Source organism: Nothoprocta perdicaria, unplaced genomic scaffold (genome assembly GCF_003342845.1).
Source record: "Nothoprocta perdicaria isolate Ctin4 unplaced genomic scaffold, notPer1 scaffold_2, whole genome shotgun sequence".
Classification (NCBI taxonomy): domain Eukaryota; kingdom Metazoa; phylum Chordata; class Aves; order Tinamiformes; family Tinamidae; genus Nothoprocta; species Nothoprocta perdicaria.
This window is the reverse complement of record NW_020455204.1, coordinates 7,861,022-7,882,817: the sequence shown is the minus strand read 5'-3', so window position 1 is coordinate 7,882,817 and position 21,796 is coordinate 7,861,022. Positions and strand designations below refer to the sequence as shown.

Sequence of the window (21,796 nt, the reverse complement as noted above, 5' to 3'; positions counted from 1 at the left end):
GGGAATGGGGTGGTGGAAGGTACCAAAGTGGGGCGGGGAGGGGGGAGTTCGCTGTGGGGAGGGGAAGGGGCGGCGGGGCCGCCATTTTGTGTGGAGGCGCCAACGGGTGGCGGCCCGCGAGGAAGGGGCGTCCGAGTTGCGATGGCCGGCGCTGGGGCTCCGTGGMGGGAGAATGGGGAGGTTCTCCTCGCCATGCCAGGCCTGGGACTTGGGCGGTGGTGGTTGGAGCCCCTCAACAGAGCGGCTGTTTTGTTGAGGGGCTCCAACCACCACCACCCAAGGCGGGAGTTGTGTTGAGGGGCTCCAGCCACCATCCAAAGCCCAGGCCGGAGCTCTGYGGAGCCCCCGCATTTGAGCCCATCACTGCTATCCAGGAAGATGTCTGTAGAGATAACAAGAGCATTACAAGTCCTACAGGGATGTTTGGGGCTCGATAGGCACATTTCATCCTTACAGCGGTTGGGCTGGCACAGAGTTCACCGAGGGGACCTTGTCCTCAGCGCCAAGGGATGAGGAGAGCTGAACCAGCACCAGTAACAACACCTCTTGTTGAAACTAGCACGGGTGATTGTGTGMTCCTCTGGTTTACAATAGCACAGCAGTAAACATGGAAGGAAAATCCCTACAATTATTTCACCCACACTTCCTTACCAGGTTAGGGCTTGGCCACAAGAAGTCTCCAAAGAGTGACTGTGTTATTGTTCTCAAGCCTAGGCTGAATACCCATTCAGGTTAAAAATAGCAAAAAAAAAAAAAAAAAATGTATCTTGCCAAGCTTGAGTACTAGGTCTTTATGCCACTCTTAATTTCTTTCCTCTGCAAGGGTAAAGGTCAAGAAAAGATGTTTCTGTCACAGATGTATTTCACAGCACATTGAAACAAAACTGTTTTGAAATGTAATGTAGCAGAAGTTCTGAGCTTGAGATTCAGAAGCATCAATTAAAACATTACAACTCATCTCTGCTGATTTATATCTGTTTAGCCCATATGCTAAATACATGCATATCACGAGCACTTTAATATATTAGCGCTCTGTGGTAACACTTTGGAGCCGTAGCTCTCCAATTAGCGCTGACGGTACCTAAGCTGATAAATAAAATTATGCCTGGGAATAATTAACTGCGTCAACACGTCCGAGGTGGCACGTGTCTCTAGGCATGCACCACCTGCCTGGGGTGCTCTTATAGCCCAGGGAGCGTGGGTGCTCTAGTCTCTATATGTTTAAGATGAGAGGAGGAACCAGAATAAACACCTGAGCTGAATGGAAGGGGGTGAGGGATGGCTGTGCGGTCACCGTTCCTTATTCCCGGCATTTATTTTTATTTCACCTAGCTGGAAAACAAAATCAATGCAGCGACCTGAATCACTCTCTGACGTAACGCTGTTAAAATGACACGGTGTTAACACGGGCGGTCAGGAAGTGACCCAGGGCTTCCTGGCACAACTGAGTGCAGAGATAACAGCCGTGCGCCTGTTCCTTTGTCTCCCTGCTCCGCTGGCGTTATCCGAGGGAAGGAGCCAACGTGGCACTGCCGGTGGAGCGTTTCCTGGCCGCCCCGCTCCTCGTGGCAGCTTTGCCATCCAGACGCGCTGCCCGTGGGTGCGTTTGGAAGCCGATAAGCCAGAGGAGTGTGTGCACCCACAAGCTGCGCTTGCTCAGGGTGGGGAGGGAGCGATTCGTGATAAGGATGCGTGTGTGCCCGTCTGTCAACGCCTCGCCGTGGTATGTTCCGCGCTCCGCCTTGCATGGGGTGCTCTGCCCCAAGGAGGGACGGCAGGGCACCCCAAGAGCCCTCATCTACACACCGGGTACCGCCGCACACTGCAGCGTCACCTTGTCATCCACAACCAGCAGAAAGCTCTCATTCCAGCATGCTATTATATGCCATATTTCCAGCATGATGTTATATATCATATTCTGTCATTCCCATAAAAAAGGAAAGGCAAGCGTCATGCCCTTGTGTTAAAACACATTGTAAACATAGTAAGTGCACACACCCCATATATATGTATGTATAAAGAGAGAAATTAGTTGAGAGATTACAGGAAATMTTTTTTTTTCCCCCAAGGAMATTAGTGATTTTAACTTTATAGCATGGCTAGTTAATTGGTCAGAGGGTGGTTTTAGAAGGGGCTGGCTCAGCTGATGTTGTAAACCTAGTTTGATCACTGCTTTTCCGTGTAATCCTGAGCACAGTTCTCGGCTTCTCGCAGCCAAAGTGTCTTCTCCTTGTGATAAAGAATAGTAAAAACTGCTCAGTCCCACACTGAGGCTGGGGAGGAATAGTTCCTGCTGGAAAACGTTCATAAACATACCCTGGTGAGCATTTCTGATGAAGGGCAACTCTGCTATTATATAATTATATTGCCAATATCCCGTCAGCAAAGGTTGCTCTAAATTACAGTGACCTTCTAAGGAAATCTTCTGTGATTAATTTTTGTTTATGTTGCATGGACTTCCTCCAAGTTCGCTGCTGCAGACATCAAGGTATGGATTATTTGAATTACTTAGTGGTAATCTAAGTTGGAAGCCGCATGGTGCAGAACAACAGAGTCTTCACAGAATGCATAGGGAGAACATTACTCAAATGTGCTCGAGTACAATCCCTGTTGAAAATCGCACTTTTCCCTGTGCAGATGTGTTTGGTTTCTGTAGGTGTTAGAAAGCAGTGTCTGTATTGAACAGCTCATCAACTTTTTAGTACTTTAGCACGTCCGTATGTGATTGAGCTCTGAAATTTGGCTGGAAGAGCAGTGGAGGTTGAGACAAGTTTTGTGAGAGCACMTCACTCGGGCAGAATGTGAAGGACAGCAGGTACACAAGGATTTTCAGCTACAGGAATTATCAAGCATACTCTACAGGCTATTTATCAGCTTGGTTCCTCTTTATCTTCACAAAAATCCCTTTGAAGGGTGACAGTATTCCCAACCTTACAATTCTAAGTAGACACAGTAGAGAATTCCAGATATTTCATTAGAGGAAAAACAGAACAACAGAAAAACAGGGGGCTGCAGTGGAAACCATGGTATGGCAAATAAAGAGAGTCCGACCTCAGTCATGGTGAGAACTGGYGTGCAGCCTGATGTTAGATTTTGTTGCTTTTAAACCTGATCCTGAATTTCCTTCGGTCACCTCATATCCTTTTAAGGTCAGCAGTGCTGTACCAACACCTATCTATTAGATTTAGACATATTTTGCAAGTCACCTTCACCACAACTTATTTTCTTTTCCTGGAGAAACTGGTTGGTTACGTAGAGACTGAATTTGCAAGTCTAATCTGTGGATTTTATTAACCCTTGTTAGTCTGGTTGCTCATTTGACAGACAAGTTTTCAGGCTTATCTGTAATTTAATTTCCTTTTACATATTCCTAGAAGTCCACAATTCTGTTCAGGCTTTGTAATCTGGATTCCTTTCCATATAAAAAGAACCTGCATATTCAGCATTTGCAGATACAAATAGATCCCAGTGCTGTTTGGGAGCATAAGAATTAATTGTCAGTTCTTCTTTGTTGCAGGGAGACACAGAATTGAAGAGAAGATGCAATTGATAGACCTGCTCATACCTGCTTTGCCTTCAGTTCAGAGTGGAGCTGTAGCAGGTGCTGTTTTTTTCTTACCAGCCCAAGGTGCATCTTTGAACCTGAACTGGGAGCACTCTGTGTATTTGCTTGTGGTATTTCCAGACCYGTGGTGGGCCTAGAAAGCCCAGCCACTGCAATAAACACCAGTTCTTGCTGCGGCAGAGACTCCTGTGCCATGAGACAAGTGGTTGGAATAAGCACAGCCGTGCGTTTTCCATTACTCCCTGCTCCCATTTACTGGGTCAGCCRGCCACGTACCTTGTCTGTGCAAAGGTACAGGGTAAACCTGTGTCCTTGGGAATGGCTGAGACTGCAGGGTCTGCTCTTGAACCTCATCTTGCATAGGGGTGTTTAAATCAGATGAGGCTGTGGTTATAGCTATTCCAGSGTATGGTCAGGACTGCTAATAGCAGGAAAAACAACATGTGAGGGAAGACACAGTTGACCTTTGTAATCACTTGCGCTTGCAAATGCCAGATTTTTCCAGCTCTGCTGTGACTCTGCAAACTGGACACCATGAGTTAAGGCTTCAGAGAAGCCCATCTGGGGAAAAGCCTCCTCTCTGAGCAGAAAAAGCCTTTCCTCTGCATCCCTCTAATTGAGAAGCACCTGAACACATCTTGTTCCTGTTCCCATGTCAGTGTCACCTCTGGGCAAACCCGCAACCACAAAATGCTGCACTTGAGGGTTTCAGAGGGAACAGTGGCTTTGTCTGCAGGAAGGAAGAGCCTGAAACACAGGCAGTGGCTGCAGGCAGGCGGCGAGGCCCAAGGGCCAGGGAGCAGCTCCAGGAGGCAGCCTGCMTCCCACCCAAGGATTGCACCAGGGATTGCACCTGGCAATCCAATGGGAATTCCTGCACCAAAGGAATTCCCATTGCTGCAATACCCCGAAACTCCTCTTCCCTGCCAGGGCGGTCGGCTACGGGGCAGCACCAGCGCTGTCGCATCACAGACATCCCCTTAGAGGAGCAGGAGCTCACAGGGAGGCTTAGCACAGACCAGCTCCCTTTGCACTCATTTATTTACCTGCTGTTTTTCAAGGAAGCCCTTACGGGCTCAGCCAAACCATTCCCAGCCAAGTTTTCTTAGGCTCCCTTGAGAGATACAGGCTCCGTGTTCAAGAGAGAGCAGGAGCACTGAAAACAGGACCTTCAGGTGGACCCACTGTGAGAGTCCTCATGAAACCCAAGGGAATGGGTGGCTGCAGRAACGAAACGCTGAGCAAGGAGCCATGGAGTTTTCTGGGATGCTAAGTAAAGCAGCACTGCTGTGAGGCAGGGAAATTCCAGCATAGCGTCGGAATGGTTTTGAGAAGTTTCYGAAGGGATTTTCTGAGCGTTCCCAGGCTCTGTACGAGTTTGGACATTGGGCCAACTAAAAGAGTCTGCGTTAGATTAGTGCGACTGGATCCGAGACAGGGCACAGCCTCTGCRCCAGCCTTCCCGGCCGCGAGGAAATCCTCAGAGCTTTAGCAGACACATCCAGTCATCGCCCTCCAACAGCGCGGCGAGACCACTTGGACACGCCAGGAGCTGCACAGCTCGGCGGAAAAGCAGCCCGGAGTGATTGGGATGCAGAAAGGAGAATCCAGCACCTGTGGCAATGCACAGTCAGGCCCTGTTTCCAGGCTGGAGCGCTGCCACCGGCAGAGACAGTCTGCTCTTTGCAATGTGCCATCCCCAGTGAAGCTTTTTGGATCTCAAAGGGGAGCACAAAAATAGAGTTATCGGCACTGTGGGCTTGGGAAGCAGCATCTCATACTAACYAGCACTGTGCTAACAGCACTTCCCAGTTCCCAGGATCCAACTCCCCCCCAAATTTTTAATTTAAGCAGAGATTAATTCTGCTTTTATGAACTGCTGGCCTTATTCTACTCCCAGTTACTGCTCTAAGTGTAGAATTAAAGCTGTGCCCTGCAGCAAGGCCTCACCTCTTCACAGTTGCAGCATGAACGTACATCAGGCAGGACCCTTGACTTAAGTGTGGAACTAACTGGGGGGCAACTTAGGCTTGGATTTTTGTCCTGCCACAAAAGCAAGCGGCCAGGAGACTCCAGCTGTGACGTGCTGCGCTCTGAGAATGGGTTAGAGAGCCTGGCCTTTTGCATGAGGCCGACTACTGCATGGGATCTAGGATGAGAACAAGCTCTTAAACTGGTTCTAAACCAGTTCTAACCCCTCTCCTGCTGGCGTTCAGAGCTATTCTCATAGTTTGCATGCCCGATTCCCTGCAGGAACCGCATCCCATCCTTCCCCCCAGGGCACCAGTGTGTGCATGACACAGCTATATTCCTCCGTCACCTCACGTGAGCATCACTGGGAAAATCCTGCTGCTTCCAGTGCAAGAAGCACCTCCTACAAGAGCGGCTCAGATGTCGAGTGGCAGAGGTAGTATTTTATTTTTAGAGCATCCCTCCTCAAGGACACTAAAGAGTCTGTAAAACATCACTGAACAGAAAGAAAACACTGCCCAAACTGCCCCAAAGTAAAACACAGCAACGTTCAAATACCAGAAAACATGAGAGCTAAAGTGCTTGATATCATTTCCCAACAGTGCAGAGTCTGAATCAATGCGCCCCGTATTTTTTCCAATAGCACCTGCCTGGCTCCATAGGTTTCTGCACCAGTCCATGGCAGGATAACACTACTAAGCCAGAGCCATTATCCCCAAAAGCCCAGGAACATCTTTCTCTCCTCCCTTCTTACTCAAAATAAGTTAATAAATAATATTCAAAGAAACACATTTCCAAGATCAAACAGCTGAAATTTGACTTCAATGTAAGTGACCGTATGGATTTTCCATGCAGTGAAGTCGCTAGCATTACCTGGAAGGGGGAGAAGCTTTGGTGCGATTTATAAAGTGCTGTCTTTTAGTGTTCTGCCTGTTTTTAATAAAGGGTTTCTCAAAAGAGCACCGGGACCGTGAGATCAAGACAAAACAAAAAACCACCCTGAAATAACAGACCAGCTTTCAGTGGGTGCTGGGGCCAGAAGGACATTGCATAATGCACACAGTGAGAGATCAATTGGGAAAAAAATACTGCAGAGAAACAAAACCAAACCTGAAACAATTAAGAAAAAACGTTGTGATTAAACTTTTCATCCTGGGAAGCAAATACCCACCCAGCACCAAGAGCAAGTCTGAAAGCCCCCGGCCCCGTGCGTGGGGAGGGTCTCTGGATGACGCTGGCCCAGCCTGAGCCCGCAGGCACTCAGGGCACCCCGGGAGCGGATCCGGCCGCTGCCGAGGCCGAGCGGAGCTTCCTGCGGACCTCGGCAGCCTCTGGATCGGCTCCTCGGGCGGACAGCACGAGCAGGACCCCCGTTTATAGTCGCTGCTCTCCTGTCCAGCCGCAAAAGCCACTTCCTGAAGTTCCTGAAGGGGTTTTAACCTTCCCCTCCATGCATGCATTTGACATCCATAACAATAAGAGCAGTTGCACATGCAGATCAGTGGGAGAAAAGCCYCCAACGAGAGGAATTGCCGATTGTAAGAAAAAGAAAGCCAGCAGAAACGCTGGCAGTTGCTAAAGACCTGATTCCCTCGGATAAATCTGGCTCCGGGCGCCGCCGCAGGCAGCTGCCCGCTGGCCCGTGGGCGGCGAGCTCGGTGGCGGGTCTGTGTGTGCAGGCGGAGCGGCGCGCGGGCAGCGAGCGGGCGCGCGCCTGCCGGCCGGCCGCCTCCTGCCTCGGCGCCCCAGCAAGYGTCTCGACCGCCGGCGCTCGCCGCTCTCCTCACTTGGGCGCCGAGGCGCCGTAATCCTCTATCCTGAACTCTTCCTCCTGCCGGCCCGGCGTCTTCCTCGCGTCGGCCCGGGCCGCGGGCTGGTGGCCGTCCGCGCCGCCCGTCTCCAGCCCCAGGATCTGTCTCTGCACCAGCTTGCAGTAAAGGCCGCCCTCTTCCATGAGCTCCTTGTGCGAGCCCTGCTGCACCACGCGGCCCTTGTCCAGCACCACGATGTTGTGGGCCTTCTCCACGGTGCTCAGTCTGTGAGCTATGACCAGCACCGTGTGGTTCTGCAGGTCGCCGTAAATTGCCTTCTGGATCTGCGCGGAGGGAAAGGACGTCAGTGCCCGAGCATGGCCGGGAGGACAGCGGTYTGTTTGGTGCCTCCGCTGGGTTTTAGCTGGGGTGACTCGACCCTCCCTCCTGCAGCAGCATCCTTTGGGGAGCATCTCTGCATCCTACCCCACGCTGCTATGTGTTGGATAACAGCCTCCTTGCTTCCCAGAGGCACAATCTGCACCCGAGCGTGCCAGGCAGGCGCTGGCTCCTGTAAGCACAGGATTGTGCCCTCCTGGGGCTGGAGGTGGCTTGTGCTCAGGAACGAGCGTCTTGCACTAACCTTCCACGTACCCCTTGCCCCATGTCACGAGCAAACCTGTCTACAGGCTGGAAACTGAAGCGAGCACCTTTGCTCCGAGCCCCCTTTGCCTCCTCAGTGCCACCGTGGAGTCGCCCACTCACCGCGTGCTCGCTCTCGGCGTCCAGCGCGCTCGTGGCTTCGTCCAGGATAAGGATGGGGGGGTTGCGGATCAGGGCCCTGGCAATGGCCACTCTCTGCTTCTGCCCGCCGGAGAGCTGCGCTCCTTTCTCACCCGCCTCTGTTGGGGCAGGAGAGAGGAAAGGGTCAAAAGGAAAGCAAAAAGCCTCTGCTGCACCCAGCTCCCAGCCAACAGCGTCTTTGCTTGGAAGCAAAGATTGGGCAAACGCTTTTGCTTCATGAGTTAAGCATCCCCGAGACGTTGATCCTTCTCTCCCGCAGCAAGCCTACGTGGTTGTCCCCGGATTTAGGGAACGATGCTCATGGAGACGATGCCAAGAAGCCCCCCAGCCTGTGCGACCACCCAAACCCCGCGGCGGGTCCCCGCGGCGGCGGGTACCTGTGTGGTAGCCGTCCTGCAGCTCGGTGATGAAGGAGTGCGCGTTGGCCTTCTGGGCAGCCTGCACCACCGCCTCGAAGGAGGTGGACGTCAAGCCGTAGGAGATGTTGTCGGCGATGGAGCGGGCAAACAGCACGGGCTCCTGGCTCACCAGGGAGATCTGCCGAGAGGGAGGGACACATGAAGGCGCCGCCAACCCGCCCGCCTGTGTCCTTCAAGAAACTCCAAAGTTGTGGTGGCTGCAAGTTCTTGCAGGCTTAGCATTAACCTCTGTGTCCAGCCTTTAGAACCACTGCTGCTCGCTCGTGAATTTTTTCTTTGTTTTGAGGAGCATTTATGTATATTTACATAAACTAAACCCTCTGGTTTATCACTCAGAATGGGAGAGATGGCACTTGTATTTTAATTGACTTCTCTCCATGCTCCTAACACCTCACCAGGCTTTCTAAACTGAAAGACATGTCTGTGTTTTGATTCCCACCGTGTACGGGAAGGGAATATAAATGAGCTGCCTAGAGTCTGRCTTTTTAGGCTGGGCTCACATTGCTTTTTTCTGGATTTGCCAACAGTTGCTTGGGCCACTGAGCAAARAGGGCAAGAGATGAGCCCAAGGGACCGGGACGCTGCTCCCAGCAAAGCCCTGAGCACTGCGGACTCCAGGTGCTTTAACCACCCAGTATCTGGGTGCTCCTTTAATGAAAGTGCTGGAGAGATGCAGAGAGGTTTTGTAAAACCCATCTGAGACTGTAGTTAATCCAACCACCAACACTGGACGACTACCACCCGTCAACCCCCTCTGAACAAGCTGGTGCTGGATAGAGGGCTCAGGTGGCAGCTCATACCACGGAGTGCAGGTACTTGTGGTCGTAGGTGGCAATGGGGCGCCCGTCCAGCAGCACCTGCCCGTCCTGCAGCGGGTAGAAGTTCTCCAGGATGTTGACGCAGGAGCTCTTCCCGCTCCCCGAAGGGCCCACCAGCGCCGTCACTTGGCCGGGCCGCAGGGTGAAGGACACGTTCTGCAAGAGGGGACGCGGCAGCGCGCTCAGGAGCCGCCCGTCCCCAGCAGCTGCCGTGGGGAACGTGGCTTGGGCACTGCCCAAGAGCCACCGGCCGCGCTCACCTGAAGCACCTGGGTTGAGGAGCGAGTGCGGTAGGAGAAGGTGACGTTTCTGAACTCCACCTGCCCGTCCACGTGGTCCGGGGCCAGGGAGCCGTCGTTGACCATCGTGGGCTGGCGATCGATGAACTCAAACACCTTCTCAGCAGCTCCCACCCCCTGCATCAGCCCGCTGTAGACGGAGCCGACGGACTGCAAGGGAAGAGGCAACAGTGATGGGAATGGCTGCTGGAGTCGTTTGCAAGGAGGCCGGCATGATCCACAGCACGAAACAGCAGAGCAATAGGCCCAGAGGCCTAAACCAGGCTCACCTCCATGCAGTCTCCTAGGACGAACTCATAAATGATGAAGGATATCAGGTTTCCGCTCGTCATTTGCCCCGAGATCACCAGGTGTCCCCCRTAGTAGAGGATGCTCACTTGGACCACCAGGAGTGTCAGCTGGAAGCAAGCAAAGACCCACCACATCAGCAAGGACATCTGAAGACATTCGTGCCAGCCCTAGCAGYCAGCTCCCGTATCACTGGGGCCAAATTAAGGAGTCAGATCAGGATCTTTCAACCTAAAGTCTAGTGGAGCAAGAGCCAGGCAGGAGAATTCATTTGAAATAAAATCTCGGAGAGTTTTTTCTTGCACTAACATCCTCAAGTGTAATAACCCATACTGAGGGTATCCTATGCATGCAGTACTCTCCTTGCTAAAATAAACTTTGCATTGTATGAACATAACACATTTTCATCTGGAAACAGAAATAAGCCAAGAGTTAATGTGGAAAGTCCTCCTTGTGCACACAGGCCCCTGAGCCAGCCCGATCCTGCTGGGATCAGCGGGTGCGTGGGGCGTTTCCACCTACGCGACGAGGAGAGGGAGAAGCCCTTATATAAGAGAGAAGAGTCTGCACCATTCCCTGTTCCTGGCGTGCTCAGGAATGTGGTGATACCTCCGTGCCGTGTCCGACATGCATCCCACAGGATGCACGTTCACATGGACAGAAATACCAGGGGAAGGTTCCTCCCCTATTTCTCTGCCACACTCTGACCTCCAGGCCCTGCCTTTCCTCTGAGGAAGACTCTGCTGCAGCAGTGCTAAATCTGGCAGCATCTCCTTACATGAACTCCCCGGGAGCCGTTTCTGATGGCTTTTGCCTGCTTGGAATCAGCTGGATCTGCTCTGACCCAGTTCCCACTGCTGCCTTCACTGGAAGCTCAGGAACGGTGTTAGAAATGCTCTAATTTTGCCTCCAAACCTGTCCAGCCCCAAGCCTCCCATGGTCACGCGAGGATGTCCCAAGCCCCAAGCCTTCCAACCCAAGCTGCTTGTGTCCTTGGGCACAGGGGGAAGCGGGGAGCCTCGCACGAAGGCTTCGCGCAGCCGTAGTGCTGCAGGAGAAGTCCCAGAGCATCCGCCCTGAAATAACGGAACCGCAATGCGCGGAGAAGCCCGGCAGCCTCCGCAGGCTCTGTGGCCACTTCCCAGCTGGAGCCTCCAAGGAGGAGCTGGAAAAGCCCGCCCTGCAGCAGCACRGGTTCCCGTGGCCTTGGGTGCTCACCTACAAGATGAGGTGAYATCCTACATCTTGAGGTGAYACCACGAGATGATGTGGTGGCACCRTGCAAYGGTGCCCTAAAGGGGAGCAGAGCCTTTCCTGAGCAGAAAGCCAAGGGAAGGGGGAAAGCAGCCATCCTGGGAGCGTGTGAGCCATCGCGTGGGGCGCGGGCCACCTACCCCGCTGGACCACACGTAGTAGGTGTAGGCYAGGGCCTCCTTCTTGTTGAGCTTGTAGACCTGCTGCAGCTTCTGCCAGTACACGTCRGCCTCGGCCTCCTCGTTGGCAAAGCTGCGCACAGTTTTCATGGCCGAGATGGTCTCCTCGGCCGTGTTGTTGGCCTTGGCCAGGGCGCTCTGCACCTCCTTGGAGAGCTTCTGCGGGGAGCCAAGGGGAGGGAAAGGGGCTCAGACAAGGCTGGAGCAGAGCCAAGATGAAGGCAAGGACGGAGCAGAGGCCACGCTTGTCCACCCAAGGGGCACAGGGCAGCTCTGCGGTCCTCACCTACCTGGTAGTACTTGCCGTAGACCTCAGACACCAGCATGATAATGGGGAAGCCCATGAAGGTGACGAGCGAGAGCTTCCAGGAGAGGCTGAACATGAAGACGATGACGCCCGTGGCCTTCACCACGTTGCGCAGGAAGATGTTGATGTTCTGGGACACCAGGTCGCTCACGATGGTGGTGTCCGATGTCAGGCGGGAGATGACGTCCCCTGCGGGAAGGAGAGGGTCAGGGAAGAGCATGGACCTGTGACCGTGATGRGGCCTGGCCGAGTCATGTTCCCGGCCATCCAGCTCCCTCAGCACCTGCTGCAGGTGCAGAGCAAACAACCCAAAGCGCTGCATGCACGAGGGACAGGAAACACAGTGACGGCACCACGCTGGGTCCCTGGGAGAGCCTGGGGCCGCTGCAGCAACGGGCAGCTTCCCACACCGGCCCCACACGAGCCCGGCACAGCAAAAATAACATCCCTAGTGTCCTTGGCTACCAGGCCACCAGYGACTGCTAAATGCAGCTACAGCCTCCAAACTAAAAATACCACTGGGAAGGAAGGAAACAAAGAAAGAGCCGCAGCGGATGGATGGGAGCCGCAAGCGCCCAGGGCAGCCATGCAGAGGTGGTGGGTGAGAGGCTTTCCGGACACAGGGAGGAGGCTGACAGCAGCCGGGCACCCAAGGGAGATGCTGGAGGGGGAAGTGTTGGGATACGCAGCTCTGAACATCTYGGCCTGGATGGCTGGGCACCGAGTCGCTCACTGGTGGTGTCCTCAGGGTGATGGGAACCCTGTGCTCCACAGAGCCCTGGCCATTCTAGTGGGCACTGATATTCTGTGTAAATTCAGCTCTTCCCCAAAATGCCTTACTTATGGGGAAGCTCTTTTCCCTCTGTCCTTCTGCACATTTGCACTTAAAACCTAAGAGTGTTTTAACCAGCTTCCCAGTGCTAACTCCAGCTGGCTCAAACCTGCTGCTTGCAGGGCAGGTAAAAAACAAGGAGGAAAAAAGCACCGTGTGCCCGGAAMAAGCGTCGGGCAGGATGTGGGCAAAGGATGCACGTGGGCACCACCACCACCCACGGAGGGAGGCACCGACCTGTGCGGTTCTCGTCGAAGAAGCTCATCTCCTGGGCCACCAGCGACCTGAAGAGGCAGTTGCGAAGGCGGAGGTTCAGCCTGGCAAATATGAGCGTAAAAACGCCGCCCCGGACACCTGCGGCAAACGAGCTAATTGCAGATAAGAAACGTTATAGAGCAATGGCCACGAAACCCGCGCCTCCGCGCCGCAGCGCTGCCCCGACCCCGGCGCCGCAGCCGCACGGTGGAGCYGGGGGACCCTCCCGAACCCCCCCGGCTGCCGCCAGCCCYGGGCACAGAGCTGCCTTGAAGCCCTGGGAGACATTCCTGCTGTTTTTGGCCTGTGGGCAGCGTGGCTGGTGCAATCCCTGTCTGTGCCAGCACAGTGCAACCTCGCCCCGTGCATGGGAGACCTGCAGCTCCCGCTAGCAGGAGGCTATGGGACCCTTCTCCCTCCCGGAGGCTGGAGGCAGCCTCCCAGCTCCGTAGGGAGCCGCCGTGAGCGAGACGGAGGTGCGCACCGGATGAAAGCAGCCCCGCGGTTACCTGCCGATGGCCAGCAGCGACATGACGAGCACGGCGGTGGAGAAGCGGTCCATGCTCTTCTGCACCACGATGCCGTCGATGGCCACCCCGGTGTAGTAGGGCAGGAAGGTCTCTCCTGTGGCCGGGCACAGGTGAGGGTCATGGAGCTGCCATGCTCTCCGGGAGCCCTCCCTGTATCCCTCCCTCTGGCTCTATGGAGCTGCCAGCCGCCTACCTCTTCCCCGGCCATGGCCCTGCACACGGTGATGGCCCAGGGCCAACCCTGTCCCTCCCGGCCACAGAGATGCCTGGCCCTGGGGCAACATGTACCATGAGGCCCAGCCTGGCATGTGCACAGAGGCTGAACTTTGCACCACGTTTCTGCCCCCTCTGCACTTTTTTCCTTTGCGTTTCCCCCAACTGCATTTTGCATGTGCACTGCATCTTCCCATTGCATTCTTACCCTCCCTGACTTTTTTTCCCATTTATTTCCTAACATTGCATTTTCCTATTGCATTCTCACCCCGTGCTGCATTTTTCACCCACCTCCCCTTCATTTTCCCATTGCACCCACTACTCCAACTGCATTTTCCACCCACCCAACTGCATTTCCCCATTGCATTCCTACCATAGCCCATGCACGACTTGCCACCTAGCCAAGGGACACCCCCACCGCAGCTCTGTGTCCCCCCCAGCCCCATCGAGGCCCACGGCAGCCCCCCACGCTCACCCAGGGCGGCCACGAGGAGGAAGAAGGAGGCAACCCCCAAGAAGAAGGCGTCGGGCTTGGTGTACGCGAGCAGCTTGTGGATGGTGGGTCCCGCGGCCTCGTCGCGCTTCTGGTGCGCGGAGCCGCCCTCGCAGCTCTCCTCGGCGCGCGACTCGGAGCCCAGCGCCTCGCGGGAGGACGTCACCGACGCCAGCAGCTGCCACAGCCCCAAGGTGGCCGCCAGCGCCACGTAGGTCCAGGCGAAGAGCCCCCAGAACCAGGGGTCGCGGATGGTCCTGCGCACCTCGGCGTAGAGCAGCAGCTTCACCAGCATGTAGATGCCCATGAGGAGGCAGACGACGGCGATGAAGGCGCGCGAGGCGCGCAGGCGCCGCGGCCCGTAGGCCGTGTTGGTGGCCACGCCGATGGCGGCGCCCAGCAGCACGCAGCCGCGGTACAGGCAGCCGCCCCACACGTCGAGCAGCGAGTTGAAGATGTTGAAGTGGCGCAGGTCCTCGAGCAGCGCCCGGCCGCCGCGGCCGTGCGCGTAGAGCAGCGTCGTCACCGCCACGTCGGCCCCGCTCAGCACCAGCGTGCCGGCCACCGCCTTCCAGGCCCGCATGCTGCCCACGGTGGGGGGGGGCCGGGCGGCCCCGGGATGCTCCTAGCGCGGGGATGGAGCCTCCATGTGCGCCTSTCCCTGGGGGAAAGAAAGAGGAGGTGAGGAGAGAGGCTCCCCAATGGCCAGGGGCTGGGATCRGTGGGGGAAGAGGATGTGGGGGGAGGACGGCTGGGTGGGATGTCACTGGTGGGAGGTTYAAGCCCCACTTGCTGAGCGCGCTCCCTTCCAGAGCTGGATCCCGACGGGATGCATTGCTGGAATGACACATCCACATGGTCCCGTATTGCTGCTTTAAACTTGTCCTCCTCCCTGCTTTTCCGAGGCTGCTGCTCAAACCGAGCACTCGATAGCAGGGCGGGGGGCGGGTAGCAATTATGATTATCACTCTATCAAAGCACAGCAGTGAAAACGGGAGGTGCGGACACGAGGACACGTCCGAGGGCCGCCCGCCCCCGGGCACAGCGAGCGGAGGAGGCTCCGCACCGGGCGCGAGGGAACGGAGGAAGAAGAAGARGAGGAGGAAGAGGAGGAGGAGGAGGCGGCCAGGGCTCCGCGCCAGCCCCGGCTGCGGAGGCGCAGGGCTCGGCCCGGCCGCAGGGAGCCGGGCACGGACGGCGGCACCGGCGCTGCCGTCGGGACGCGGGCGGCTGCGAAACGGGGCTGCGGGCTCCGCTAAGGGGAAGGGCCCGAGGGAGCCCGGGCGGCGGCGGGGCCCCCACCCCCGGGGCCGTTACCGGCGCGGCCCCCGCAGGCCCCGCGTCCCGCGCCGGGGATTAGACAGCAGATTAGAGCGGGCGGCGCGCGGGTAACGGCTCCCGCCGCCCGCCAGGGCCGGGCCGGGCAGCGCGAGCGCGACGCGGCCCCTACCTGCCCGCTCCGCTCCTGGTCCCGGTGCCGGTGCCACCCGCTGCGGCGCGTCCCGGTACCGGTCCGGCGGCGCCGCCCCGGCGCAAGGTCGCCAGGGGGCGGGGCCTGCGGACGCCACGCCCCCCGCGGCAGCGGCGGCCACGCCCCCTGCCGCCGCAGCGGAGCCTCCCGCGCCCGGCGCGGAGCGGGACCCCCGGCCCCCCCCAGGAAGCTCCGCACGCGGAGGGGCTGGGGACGCTCCCCGTTTATTTCTGCAGCGCTCGAGCAAGGGAGGGGGGTACAGAGCCGCGGGCGGCGTGGAAACACAGCGGTGATTCCCGTCCCCAGCCCCTGTCTGCTGCTTCCCGCGCTGGAATTCGGGATTTCCTCCGGAGATGCAGCCTGAAGCACCCTCTGGAGCCGCTGTCCAGCTCCATGGCACYGGAGCGGGCAAGCGCGGGATGCTGGAGCTCGCCCCGCTCCCGGAGAGGCCAGGATGCGCTACCGGGGGAGCCGGCTGCTTCTGCCGTTGCCATCRCCACCAAAACCGCCCTTCCTCTGGGCTGTATTCCTGATCTGCTGTATTCCTRATCCGCCCCTCGTGCCGAGGCAGCCACCCAGCCGCTGGCGGGACGCTCCAGCTCCAACAAACAGGGTCCAGCTTCTGCTTCCCATCTGCACCCGGTCCCTGTTCAGGAACTCCCCTGGGGCAGGACTCACCCTGCATTCCATGCAGACCTTTTGGCGAGGGGCTCCTGCTGCCAAAACGTAAACGAGGATGACACCCCCTCTCTGCCTTGCAGGGATGGTCCAAGGGCWGCGCCGGGCTGGGAAGGTCCCGAGCAGACTGAACATCCTCGTGTGAACCTGCCCCTTCCTTCCTCGCCAGGCTGTGCGTGCCCTGGACTCCCGCCCAGCTGAGCCACGCACCTCGGGGRCAGTCCATGCTGCTGGCACCAGCCCTACGAGGGCCCTGACTAACTGGTCGTCTTCGCCGCAGTCACGCTCTGCTCGGGCGGCAGGACCGTCTCGATTTGAAACGACACAAACTGGCCCTTCTTCAGCTTCTTGAGGGCAGGAGCCGCGCTGCTCCCGAACACGGGGTCYTCCACTTTGAACTGAAGAGCAGGCAGGCCCCGGCCCTTCCTTTTCACGCTCTTCCGCTCCTGCTTGAAAGCTGCGCTCATGTTGGCAATCACCTGTAAAGCAGAGTGCTCAGGTTGGGCCTGGAGATGCTGCTTAAAAAGTAGTTGGGCCCTGTCTCATGTGAGCTAAGCTACCGAAAGCCCTCACGGTAACGGAGCCGCGGGGCAGCCGGRCCTGGCAGGACGTTGTTGGACCAGCCAGGAGAGCTCGGGTGCAGGAGGGACGGGACAAGGTCTGTCCTTGTCCCGTTCTCACCAGGAACACACGAGATCTTACACAGCAAGAGACCTCATATAAAGAAACCACAATCTCATCTCCGAGCTCAGGAGACCTGTTCACTCTCCATCRGTAGAGGGCAGAAGGGGATCTCGGCTGGAGTTACACTGGGCGGGGGGAAGCTTTTAATTTCCCTTGTTAATTACAGCTCTTGCCATGGACCATCAGCAGGCAAGTGACGGATACCAGAGGAGCCCTTAGGGTCAGGACGCTGCCCGATGTGTTTCTTACCACCCCGTGGCACCATCTGTATCTCCTTTTCATAAAAGGGGAATGTGAGCGAGTGAGCTTGAGCTGCCAAGAGAAGCTGGAAATAGATCCCACGTGTTCAGCTTCCAGGCCTCCTCCCTGCCACCCGCCTTTCCTACAAAAGCCCAGGTGGGCTCCGAGAGGACCTTGAATCAAAGAYGTGATGGAGCAAAGGCACTTGAGCCTTGTCAGCACTTTTTGGCACACAGCTCTCCCAGCACTCTATAAGGGACATCAAGGTTACTTTTCAAGTCAGGAAACCAAGACAGAGAGACAAAATAATTTGCCCAAGGTCACTCAGCACAGCAGAGGCACAGTCAGGAACTGGATGCCATTTTCTGAACCCAGCACTGGACTACAAGGCTGCTGCTCCTCGTTGTAGCCCTGACCTCCCCAGCTCCTCTCCTCCCATTCTGGAGCAGGGTTATGTTTAACAGTCCTTGTTACAGGGTAGGTCCCAAAGGCTTTTTTTTTTTTTTTTTTTGTCCCTGCCTATGAAAGGACTGATCTGAGATGCAGATTACAAGGCAGAATCCTGGGCAGGCTGAGACACGGCTCTCATTAGCCTTGGCAAGGGCARCTAATGCCTGGAATTTCCTCACCCAGTGCCGAGCTGCAGCACCCCCAGCTTCCCGAGGGAACCTTATGGTGCCAGCTCAACACTGGGGTGGGCCAGGTCAAATTCCTGCTGTCCTTGGCACATATGGACACGCCACTGCCCACCTTTCCGCGAGTAAGAGCAGCGGTGTCTCAGGAATTGCTGGACTGGCTTCTGTCTCGCTCTTCCCCAGCCTTGGGTGTCTGCAGTGCGGGGCCTCCCTGACACCCTCCACTTGCACACCGTGGGTTGAGCCCATCAGCCACCTTCCACGTCCAAAGGAGAGACACCTGCGAGATGGTCCCGCTCCACCTGGACAGACGGGGCCAAGGGCCATCTCTGTGTGCATGAGCAGCATGTGTCTTCACACGGCACTTGTACAGTCAAATCTGTCCTGTGCAGCCTGCTGCAAGGGACCCTGMGGGGAGCTCAGAGGCCGGATAAACGTTCTCAAAGCCCTGCAAGACTTACAATTTGCTTCACTGCGTTCTGCTGCTCCTGCACTGCGGCTGTGAACGGCGGGAGGCTGTCTGCCTTCGCGGAGCCAGCCCCCTGCTCTTTAGAGTCCTTCACAAAATCCACCTGCAAAGTACAGATAAGTGGGTGTTACTTATCTGGGTGTTACTTTGGACGGTGACAACCCCCTTCCACAAGTCTCCTTTGTCAAGAGGTTACCTCAGACGACAGGCACACGTATCGGTTGAACATGAGGAAGAAGGGGGTGTACTTTGTGACGGAGTTCACCGAGGTGCGGAAGTCGAAGAGCACGGGATCAAGGTGAGCATCCCATTCACCGGGCTTCTCGTTCACCACGTTGCTGATGGAGGATCTGAGCACCTCGGCGCCGCGCTCATCCAGCCCTGTGCTGTCTGCAGGCTCTGCAGGGGTGAGGATCTGTGAGATGTTCCAGCGCTCACACAAATGCCGGCTGACCTGCAAAGGCAGGGGGTTATGGCCACCCGAGAGCAAGGTGGGTCTGCAGCCCCACAGGAGCCAGCGAAGAGCCTCCCCGGCACAGGAGCAGCATGGCCCAGGCCCAGGGGAGGCTGCTCAGCAGTGAGTTTCACCAGCAGCCACGAAGAACAGGTTTGGGAACCCATCTTCTAAGCACTTTAAACAACATGTCTTGGCACTGACAGGATCTGGCAYCAGGAATGGCTAGAAGCACCAGGTCAGAACTGAAACTCTTGTGTCTATCTACTACAGGTCCTTAAATGATGTTAAATAGATGGTATTTAGGTGCCTAAGTTACCTACTTTAAGGCACTTGGTTACAGCAAGTTGACTCAGTATCACTTCTAATGAAACCCACTGAGCAGAAATTCTCCTGAAGGCCTGAGAAGGCTGCAGGAATGGAATGAAGGTCTAGGTGTACACCAAGCTCTGCAGCTGGTTTGTCAGAGCCTGACAAAAGGTTTGGCAACAGCTCTCTCTGTCTGGGGCTTTCCACGCTGCTGGGAAGCTGGGCTAATGCAGGGCAGGGCACTAAGCTCACAGGACCCTTTCCTGCTGCTCTGGAGGTGTGACTGGAGGACTTGCACAACAGAACCACAGCTTCCAAATCCCTAACGCAGTGAAAGCGCTGGCAAGTCGTGCCCTGCTTGCGACAGGGCAGGGAGGAGGTGGCATCAGCCTGCAGTACCCTGTACCTGATGTGCTGTGGCTCTACCTTTAGGTAGAGGCTCTTACCTCTGCCTAAAAGAAAATGCTGAAAGCTTTTCCCTGGACCATCCCATGCCTGACTTACCTCCTCACAGAAGTCCCAGCCCTGCCTGGCGTAAATGTTCTTGGATGCTCCAAACCTGAACAAGAAGAGGACACACAACCACTTGCCATCAGTCTCAGGGCAAAGTTAGAAGAATTCATGCCCCATGGAAAAGGAGATGAAAAAGGACAGGKGCCCTTCAAGAGAGCTGAGTGCTAAAGAGACAGGCATGACCTCAGCTGTTCTCTCCACCCCTAAAAAATACAGGGTAACAGATTCTTTCCAGATACTTTGTGAAGGGCAGCTGAGAGGCATTGCAGACCCCCTGCAGCTCTTTCAAGGAACCACCCTGTGGACATGCAGTATTTCTGCATCACATGTCCCAAGATCYCTGTCTTTCTGCAGAGATACAATACAATAATTGACAAAAGAGCCCACCTGTAAAAAATTGTAGCCAGGGCTTTAGCTGCTGCCAAGGGATCTTTCTTTTGCAGAGGAACAGCTTCAATCCACTTGGTGAAGTAGTCAGTCACAGTGAGGACATGTGTGTTGCTCTGGCTTGTCTCAGGAAAAGGCCCTGCAAAACAATTATCAAGAAAAATCTATAGAACTCTGTAATATCGCCCAAATGAGGAAAGTTATAAGCCAGGCCAGCAAAATGATCACTGTGAAAAGGTAAAACAACTGTAATCCTGCTCYGCACTCATTTGGCCGGTACACTTCTGTGGCATTTGTCAGCAAAAATACACACATCACAGTCCCAGTCTGGGCAGTGACGCACACCCACGACTCCCACTGTGTGCCGAGAGGACACAGAGCCAGCCGTGGGGATCAGGCTGCTCCTCAGCAGGCTGCCAAGGGCCCCTCGGCGCCTCCTTGTCCCAGACGTGGGCAGCTTTTGCTCCCAGGCTGCTGCACGTCTGCCGCGCGCCGAGGGCGGCCGCGACGCTCACCGTGAATGTCTAATCCCAGCACTTCCCAGGGGGCTTCCACTCTGACGGGCTTTGCTTTCCGCGCTACGTTCTTGTTGTGCTCTGCATTTTGGCACGTTTCACACGTTTTGATCTGGGAGTTTAAAAAAACAAAAAGACACATTAGAAGACTTTAAAATATGCTGACAAATTCTGTTAGATTCAGCCTGGACGGGAGTACATCAGAGCCCCTTCCCTGCACCCAGTAAGGACAGAAGGAAATGAGAAAAATGGGACAGAACACAACAGACTGACACAGCTCACCTCTGCCAAAACTCACCTGACAGCTTGCTCTGACACAATAACCTTTTTGTTTTTTTTTTTTTTAATCTGGCCTACGGCTAAGACATTGCACATCCTGCTTTTCGGTAAACATTTGGTGTACTTTAACACTCAGCCTGTGAGCTAATTAGAGTGAGGGAACTCTGGGAAAGGCTAAATTACCTAAAGGAAAGAGAACAAGCCACAGGAGGGGAAACATCAAGAAAGAGATTTAGAGGTTAAAAAGCAGACATTACTAGACCTCAGAGGCTAAATTYGGAACTTACTGAACTTAATAACTTTAACACAGAAAGCACAAAGGTGACATGTATTGCTGACAAAAAAAATGGGAAGTGTGATCACACAAGGCAGGTAAGAGCGCGACAAAGATCATTTTTTTATGAAAAAAAGGACAAAAAAGTGACACATTTGAGGAACAAACAACACACTGCTGCTACCAGYTAGAAACTCAACCCTGTGACACTGCAAGGCTCGGACCATGCAAGTAACCACTGGCAGTACAGCAGATGAAGCAGAAGCAGCCAGAGATGATGGAAACCYCGAGCTCCTCCTCCCGTGCAGCCATCCAGCAAAGTGAGAAGCTCTGGCAGGAATCCAGCGTGTCCAAAGCTAGACCCAGTTAGGCTTGGCTGGAAAAGCCCAGGYTCCCCAGCTGGCCAAGCCTGCCCTGCCCGAGCAGACCTACCTGTGCAGGATTCCTGACGCTCACGAGAAAGTCACTGCGCTTCTCCCGCTGCCTCGGGCCACTCCAGCAGTTTCACCTGCAGTTACCCAGCGCGTGGCTTCCAAGCAAGAGGAACTAGAGGCCACGTCCTCCCTGCACGAGGGCTCCTCTAGCTGCTCATGTGGGAATCCTGCCTGCACATCCCRGGAAAGGCCTCTCTGCCGGACGCTGCCACTGCTCTAGACTTACCCAGTCCACGACATCCTTCACGATGCCCAGCCAGTAGTAGCGGCTCTGAATCCGGTGCACGGTCTTCTTCTGGCCCAGGTGGTTCCCGATCTCGGTGAAGTGGCTCTCCAGGAAGACCTGCCGCCTCCGCTCGGGGTCCACGATCACCTCCCGCTTCTCCTCCTTCTTGGGCCCCACGTAGTAGAGGCAGCCGCCTGTGACAGGCATGGGACCCACGTCACCCCGGGAATTCCGGCTACCCGGGGGGACG

General features: G+C 55.8%; 1 protein-coding gene across 1 annotated transcript; it reads right to left on the bottom strand.

The window, feature by feature from the left end:
• Positions 1-7,319: 7,319 nt before the first annotated feature.
• On the bottom strand, positions 7,320-14,582 carry ABCB9 (ATP binding cassette subfamily B member 9). Its single transcript, XM_026037485.1, has 11 exons — positions 13,961-14,582; positions 13,252-13,366; positions 12,725-12,855; positions 11,639-11,844; positions 11,310-11,507; positions 9,897-10,025; positions 9,589-9,777; positions 9,311-9,484; positions 8,469-8,628; positions 8,053-8,189; positions 7,320-7,631 (listed from the first exon to the last, which is right to left on the bottom strand). Exons 1-11 carry the CDS (start codon positions 14,559-14,561, stop codon positions 7,320-7,322), a joined length of 2,352 nt encoding a protein of 783 aa, XP_025893270.1. The 5' UTR covers positions 14,562-14,582.
• Between the last annotated feature and the right edge of the window lie 7,214 nt (positions 14,583-21,796).